The sequence below is a fragment of the Lactuca sativa genome, chromosome 3 (assembly GCF_002870075.4).
Source record: "Lactuca sativa cultivar Salinas chromosome 3, Lsat_Salinas_v11, whole genome shotgun sequence".
Lineage (NCBI taxonomy): Eukaryota > Viridiplantae > Streptophyta > Magnoliopsida > Asterales > Asteraceae > Lactuca > Lactuca sativa.
The window spans coordinates 264,619,465-264,628,092 of NC_056625.2; the positions used below are offsets into that span (position 1 = coordinate 264,619,465).

Here is an 8,628-nt window from a genome sequence, read left to right on the forward strand (position 1 = left end):
CTAATTAAATGAGAAAGGGGTGTAATGGCCACATAAGAATCCATGCATTTCGCTTTAACTAAGGTAAATCGATACAATCGGGTAAAACAGGTGATAGTCGGTCATATTACCTAAATGTGAACATACAAAAACATGTTGGTTTCATTAATGAGTAAAAAAAGAACATTACCTATATATGGGCAATCGAAATAGTTAGTTACCTTAATAAGTCATTTTCCCTTTATAACCCGTGAAAACCACAGTTACAAAATTAATTAAACTTTCATAATAAAAACTCAACATTATTAATTAAGGGATATCTTTTTAGTTATATAAAATTATAATCATTGATTTAAATAAATACATACATTATAATTTGTATTAATTTTATTTTAATTTTTATTCTAATACTATTAATTTAATGTAATTAGAGTGAGAAATTTAAAATTTAAAATTTGAAATAGAGAATTAATAAATTGACATGTGGCATGATATTAATTAGGAAGCCTAACAAAATGACATATGACAAAAAAACCTATATTTTATTAGAATAATAAGGAGATACTAATAGTAATCTTATGTAAACCCTAAGACAAAATGTCTAAAATGCCCTCAAGGAACATAGGACAACTTTAATGTCACTATGAAGCTATCCACATCAATGCAATGCCACTCATCTTTCAAGTGTGCCACATCATCTTTGCAATTATATCTCACACCACTACAATAACACTACTCTTTCAAAAGTAAACGCATCAATACCTCCAATATATATATATATATATATATATATATATATATATATATATATATATATATATATATATATATATATATATATATATATATATATATATATATATATATATATATATATATATATTATCGGGTCTAAATATTAAGCATTTAAAATAGTTAAAACCTTGAATGTAGTTTATATTCAAATACGGTGTGCTATTATATATATATATATATATATATATATATATATATATATATATATATATATATATATATATATTGAGATAACTTTGTGAACAGTACTTCATGATTGAACCAACATCAATTTTTTTTTCTTTTTGTTCTTTTTCAATCAATGGGTTTTCTTTCCCGATACTCATCTCTTCCCCTTCCTTCTATGATCCTTTTCCAGATTCTTCTCATACTTCCCACCGCTCCACCACCTGAAAGACTAATTTTTCTCTTAGCGAATCTTCCATTTTCTCCGTGTTTTCCCTGTTCTCTTCTACACCATCGACATTAATCGAATCCGCCATCACCACTGCTCCACCAAATCGCCACTCCAACACCTTCTTTGCAATGATAACTGATGGTGAACGAAGCACGACACTCCGGTGAACGAACGGTTGTCACCCTTTGATTTTGCTATCTGATGCGCTTTATCACTTTCTTCGATTTGTGTTTGATTTTGGACTAGATGATTACAAATAGGCTTTACACTTTCGGAATCTTTTCAACAACTGTTACTCGTGGACCTTCATTCAACGGGGAATCTGTTACACTGCCGTACGCTTCCTCCAAAGTGGAGTAAGGTAATGTTTTTTTATCTTATATTCGTTCGTTGTTGATTACTCCTTCCACACCTCAAATAGCTCAACCAAAACTGTTAGCTGAGGTTCTGTTACAAATTTTCCTTCCATATGTTCCATGAAAGTAGTAAGTGAACTTTTTTTTATTGTGATTGTTCCATGGTGCTATTTCAAGAGCCTCAAGTGGCATGGGGACTGAAACTTCACGGGTTCTTGCACTTTGTAGAGTCTATGTAGTTATGGTTGTTAGGAATACGTCGGCAGGAGGATTTGAATGGGTTACTTGGGGACGCTGGCTACAGGTTTGGGAAGTAGAAAACCTCAAAAAGGTTATTGCTTTTGGATGAGAAACATGCCTATAAGGCGTTCGATGAAATGCCTGAGCCGATTAAGGTATTCATTCCTGATTGCTTCACCAATCAATGTTTTAATAAAGTGTTTTTAATCTATAAGTTCATTATGATTAAGGTATTCTTTGAAAATTAGCTTGATTTAAAAGAAGTTTAATTTTCAAATATGTACTCAGTTAAAAGCAAAATGGTAAAACTTTAAATGTTCCTTTCCTTTACTTTAACTCAAGAACACTAAAAACCGTCAAGAACATGAATTTATCAATGATTACATGCCATCCATCTAACAATACAATGTTGTATTAAAAAAATAAATCAAAATGGGATGCTCATATGAAAACTTATCAGTTTGAATTTCAAGTCAGCCAATATTGGAATGTTCATATGCTTAAAATGTTTTGGTGTCCACTCAAAGTCTTAGTGTTCATATTTCCAAGGTACTCCCCTCCCCCCCCCCCCCCCCCCCCCCCAAAAAAAAAAATAATAATAATAATAATAATAAATATGAGGAAATGCATCTGCAAATTCAATCTATGAAGAATATATTCCTTAAGGATCACGAAGCCTGGATCAGATGCTACTGACGAACGCAGGTGGACGATTATGCCCTTTTGTTCATCTATTCATAATTTACTATAAAGCAAAACAAAATTATGAAATCCGAATAAGCAAACTGATTTCAGTGAAAATGTAAGTTTATTAAAAATATATATATATATACATGTCATAATACATTTGTGAATTTTTCTAGTGAATTATTATTTTATCCATGTGATTATTATAAAATTATGACAGAAAAACATGGTGGAATTCATTGGAGATAAGAGGAAAAAAATTCTGCTGTTCCTGACATGCTTTTAGAATATAAACATTCGAGAAATGTCTAAATGACCTTATATATATATATGATTTTAACTAAAAAGTTGACTAGAATGGTGTAATAACAAGTGTCTTTTGAATTTTAAGGAATTAAATAGTGTTATTGATGCCTGTATTGGTAGTGTTGCTTTTCCAATGAAATTGGAATTTCAGATTCCATTCCATTGCGTGTTTTAGAATTTACTCCATAACAATCCATCAAATCTATGTTTGATGAAGTAGAATTCTTAAGGGAGGACAGAGGGAATGAAATTCTATTGATTCTTTTTACTTTAGAATGCCAAAATATCTTGGTTATATTGGGTTTTGACTTGAGCTTATGAACTAATGTTGAACTTCTCATAAAAAGCTAACTTCCATTTAACAATTCATGAATATAAGACGTATCCAAGTGTTATATAGTAACTTTGTTCCATTTAATATTAGTATTTAAGTATGTAAATATCCCGTGTAATAAATATTAAAATATTAATAAATAATGAGTTGCAATCATTTCCATATTTGCAATGTGAGAAGATATGCGTCCGCTACGCTAATTGAAAGGCGTATAATCTACCACGTGCTCTCAAACTGAAGTATCATTTTCACAAAAAATGGCTGCCGCCGCCACTGTCTCGGACGTCTCAGGCTACGATCGACTAACGGAACTCAAAGCTTTCGACCAAACAAAAACAGGTGTTAAAGGCCTTGTCGATGCCGGAATCCGCCAAATCCCTCGCATCTTCATCCATCCACCGGAAACCTCCCCCAAAACCTCCACAACTTTCGAGATTCCAGTCGTTGACCTTGGATCAACCGATAGAGCATCGACGGTGGAGGTGATCCTTGCAGCATCGGAGAATCTAGGTTTCTTTCAAGTGGTGAATCACGGGATCCCTGTGAGTGTTATGGACGAGATGCTTCAAGGAGTTCGTAGATTTCACGAGCAAGATCTGGAGGTGAAAAAACGGTTATACTCGAGAGATTTCTCGAGAAGCGTCGTGTATAATAGCAACTTCGATCTTTACAGTTCCCCCGCCACGAACTGGAGAGACACATTCTCTTCATTTATGGGTCCGTCAACTCCGCCGCCTGAGGAATTGCCGGAGGTTTGCAGGGACATACAAATCGAGTATTCGAATCATGTGCTGAAACTAGGCAGCTTACTATTCCGATTGATCTCAGAAGCCTTGGGGTTGAACGATAATTACTTCGGAGATCTGGATTTTGACAAAGGGATTTTAATCGCCGGCCATTATTATCCTGCTTGTCCACAACCAGATCTAACTATGGGTACAGCAAAACACACGGATAATGGATTTCTAGCAGTGCTTCTACAAGATGAAATCGGAGGACTTCAAATCCTCCATCAAAATCAATGGGTTGATGTTCCTCCAACACCTGGTGCGCTTGTGATCAACATCGGTGATCTATTACAGGCAAGTTTAAATTTTTTACTCTGAAAAACCAAAATCGGAGTGTAACGTTTTTAGGGTTTCTTCAGATTTTATCGAATGACAAATTGAGGAGTGTGGAGCATAGAGTGGTGGCAAATGTGAAAGGGCCGAGAGTGTCGGTGGCTTGTTTCTTCGGAACCTCCTTAGCGCCGTCGGAGAAGGTGGTGGGACCATTGCCAGAGCTGGTTTCCGATGAGAACCCACCGAGGTACAGAGAAACCACCTACTATGAATACGGGCAACATTCCATCTCCAAGGCCCTTGATGGTGTTCCTCAGCTGCTTCATTGGAGGATTTAGGTTTTATCACGCTTACACAGTTATCAAAACTCAGTGTCGTTTTCTATAAAATGAAAAAGGGTTGCCATTACTTTACTTATTATTTATTAACGAACTATCATTTTGTTTTTTTAATGTCCCCATTTTACTTTTTGCTTAATAAACCATCAAAAGTACAGAAAATTCCACAAAAAACAAAAACCTAGATCTTGATTCATTAAAGATTTAAAGTAGAATATCTTTTGGTAGTTTGGTTAAACAATTGGTAATAAAAAGGAAAGTGAATGTTTTTTTTTATTATAAAGTTGCATAATATAATATTTTAAAATATTAATTGTTGTGTATGGAAAAAAATGAATGTATACAAATATATCAAAAGAAATAAATAGGTTTTATAAATGCGACCAGTCACTTTTTCCATAAATAAATTTAAGCTTCTATTTTTTTCTTGTTCATAACTTAGTATATAAAATCTAACACAAATTAATTTGTTTTTATTTTTATCCATCCCTACCAACCTATGCCTCTTATCCACCTATCTATTCAAATTTCTTTGTTCCTATTTATCATTTCAGTAAAAACTCTAACAAAAATTAATTTATTTTTTTATGTAGTTTTCAAATGCATTACCTTTTGCACATCATAATTACCTTTTGCACATCATAATAATATGGAACTAAAATTAATATTTTTGAAACTAATACACATCATAGTAAATTGTTCAAACTAATTCATATCACGTTTTTAGAGGGTCTCATATTATACTTGCAGTTATGTGTCTGTTTTATATCATCACATTTAACGTTAACCCGAGTTATTCCCATTTTAAACCTATAATCTAATAAGCTTTTACATGTTTAAAACAGTAAACTAAAGCTAATGTGCATACTTCAAAGACACCATGTTAATGCGTTGCATCATGTACACAAAATGAATCTTTTTTCCACTTTTTAGTTGACAAAGTATGTTAAAACAGTAAAAAAAAAAGTAAGGTTGTTTGGTGTGGACAACATATTATTTCATTTTATCATACTTAAAGTGTCTACATCATCATCCTACTTGTACTTTTGGTGTTATAACACACAAGGTGGAAATGGGCAACACCAAATAACATGTAATAACATCTTTTTTTTTTATGTTTGTAATTTCCATTTTTCTATTTTGTTTTATTTTTTAAATTTATTTCATAATAATTTATAAAAAAACATATAAATTAAATAACACATAATTAAAATAAATACTAATTAAAAACTATATTACAATTAAAAAAAAACATAAAACGACATTACAACGAAAAAAAAAAAAACATAGACCCAAAAAAAAATTACAATGAAAAAAGAAAGCATTAATATTCGTCTAAATATTTGTGCTCAATCTTCGCCTTTATTTTTCGAAGTGTCTCCAACCGTCTCGGTGCCAAATTGTTCTCGCTAGTTTGAAAAATTGTCAAATCTTTCACAATACGATTGTCCTCGGCTTCACGACGCAGGAACTCAAAATGATCCCGTTGCAACTCATATCTTTTACGCGCGATTTCGTTGTGCTCGTCAAATTTTTGTTTCATTTTGGCTTGCTCTCGACATCTACTTTCCGCTTCATCCGCGTGTCGTTGAGCACATATCGCTTTGTCACGGCCAATCGGCCGTCGAGGCGAGGAGATCTCTTCAAGGTCGTTTAAGTCATCCGGTATCTCATCTGTGTCCGCATTGAGGTCGACGTTCGTGCGTGCGTCCGAAACATTGACCGAACCCGAGCCGCACAACCTCTTCGATTGTTTTTCCGTAAATGTGTCCGTTTTATTCCACTTTGGATCTTCCTTGACAATCTCCCAAATTTTCCGTGCTAAAAAATGTGATCGGTCTCGACATGATATTGCTCTCTTGCTGCTTTATAAACGTCAAAATCGGTCGCACCATTTTGCTTGTGCGAGAAAAGTTTGTTGTAGACGGAATTGAACTTGGTGCATTTTTTGCTTATTTGAGTCCATTTGCTACTCAACATGTCGTGATTGCGGTACTTTTCATCTTTATTCAAAATGGTACAAAATTTCCCGATCACGGCTTCCCAAAAAGCAACTCTTCGCATATCGTTTCCTTGCGTTGGATTTTTTGATGTCCCGTACCAAGCCACCGCCAACGCGTATTCCTCCTCCGCGATCCACCGTGTTGGAGGTTCGTCTTCCGATTGCTCCACCGCAACCGCTTTCCCTTTCTGCGTCCTCTCCCTTTTTGGGCCTTTTTTTCCGCTCCCCCCCCCCCTGCGTTTGCGTCTCGGGTACAGTTTGTTGGGTGGGTTGTCGTTGTGTGGTATTTTGTTGCATTGTAGCAAATGGGTTGAAAATATTTTGTGGAAGGGTTGTAGTGAATTATGGTGGGGTGAGGCGGGATTGAAAAAGTTGTCTTGTGTATTGAGGATGTTCGCGTACATTTCGTATTGTGCAAAACCAAGAGACGATGTTGTATTTTTGTTTGGAGGAGGAATGTTGGAGTTTTGATTCGGAATAAAGAAAAGAGAATTTTTTTGAAGATTTGAAAGTAAAAATGTTTGATATAGGATTGTATATAAAAAATAAAGGTTGATGTATATATATATATATATATATATATATATATATATATATATATATATATATATATATATATATATATATATATATATATATATATATATATATATATATATATATATATAGGTGTAAAAAGATTGAAAAAATTAATTTTTTTAAACATTTTTGACCGTTTTACAACGGTTCAAAAATCAAAATGTATACGTTGGAATGGATTTGCGTCGAAAAAATGTTCGTTCTCAAGCATTACTATAGTAATGTGTTGTAACATAACGCGTAAAAACGAAAGAGGGGTGCGGTGTTTCAGGCGTTATAACGTCGTTTTTGGTACGTCACGTCGGAATAACGCGGTGATCCGTTGCCCACTCCAAGCGGTCTAAACTAAAGCTAATGTGCATACTTCAAAGGCACTCTGTTAATGCGTTGCATCATGTAAAACAAACTGAATCTTTTTTTTTTTTTTGAAAGAGATACACAAAACTGAATCTTTTACTCTTTACATTTTAGTTTTGTATACATGTAAGTAATTTGCTAAAATGACATATCATTAATTTATTTCATATTTGAACCTGACCATTTTAACCCGAAACCCGACTAACCTGAATCGGTAGCTTAATAGGGTCGGGTTTTGAGTGATTTTTATTAAGAAAAAACCTGACCAACCCAATATGATTAAAACAGAAACCCGATCGGGTTAACCTAATTAACATCCCTAACTAAGGTGAACTGGCAATTCTTTTGAGATTTTCAGGGTGCGCTTAGTTGTGGAAAAATGGGCCGTTTCCCTAAAATTTTTCCAAGAAAATGAGAATTTTAAAAACGCGTTTAGTTCGTCTATTTTTCTAAATTTTTCATGAAAAATGAAAATTTTCCATTTTCTAAAATTACAAAGAAGTTGGAAATTTTTGGAAAACCGATAATCATTGTTTTCCATATTTTTCTAATTTCAAAATTTTTCTAAAATAAAAACACTCGCTCCCAATGCATCCACCTCTACCTACCCTTACCTTAATAACGTCAACCCACCACACCCCTACCTACCTACACTCACTCCCAAGCCCCCCCCCCCCCCCCCCCCCCAAACACACACACACAAACCCCTACAAACACCCACCCACCCACACACACACACACCTACACACCCATCCCCATAAACACACACACCTACACCCACAACACACACCCCCACACGGCCACACCCACTCACACACACACACCCACAAACATACACACATATACCAACCCCCACAAACACATACACACACACCCACAAACACACACACACACATACACACACACACCCCTACCCCACACCCCCCCCCCCCCCACACACCCACACCCACCTAACACCATCACCACAATCACCGACCTACCATCACCATCACCTCATTTTCAGTTTTAGAAAATTAGAAAACGTGTTTAGATGTGCATTTTTCTATCGGTTTTCATTTTTAGAAAACGGTAGCGGTGTAAGGTGGGCGTGGGGACAGTGGCGGTGTCGATGATCGCGACGGTGGTGTAGGCGGCGGCAACTGTGGCAGTGGTGGTAGTGGTGCTGGTGATGGGGTAGTGGTGGTGGTGATGATGATG

General features: G+C 35.0%; 1 protein-coding gene across 3 annotated transcripts; it reads left to right on the forward strand.

The window, feature by feature from the left end:
* The first annotated feature begins 1,057 nt into the window (after nucleotides 1-1,057).
* On the forward strand, nucleotides 1,058-4,601 carry LOC111888081 (1-aminocyclopropane-1-carboxylate oxidase homolog 1). 3 transcript variants are annotated; one of them, XM_042900413.2, is made up of 5 exons: nucleotides 1,058-1,345; nucleotides 1,432-1,532; nucleotides 1,705-1,922; nucleotides 3,275-4,176; nucleotides 4,242-4,601. In XM_042900413.2, the coding sequence occupies exons 4-5, from the start codon at nucleotides 3,352-3,354 to the stop codon at nucleotides 4,491-4,493; spliced, it is 1,077 nt and encodes a 358-aa protein (XP_042756347.1). In that variant the 5' UTR covers nucleotides 1,058-1,345; nucleotides 1,432-1,532; nucleotides 1,705-1,922; nucleotides 3,275-3,351; the 3' UTR covers nucleotides 4,494-4,601. The 3 variants fall into 3 exon arrangements, with proteins under 3 accessions (XP_042756347.1, XP_023739952.1, XP_042756346.1); XM_023884184.3 differs by having other exon boundaries at nucleotides 1,058-1,532; XM_042900412.2 differs by having other exon boundaries at nucleotides 1,432-1,922.
* Nucleotides 4,602-8,628: the final 4,027 nt, after the last annotated feature.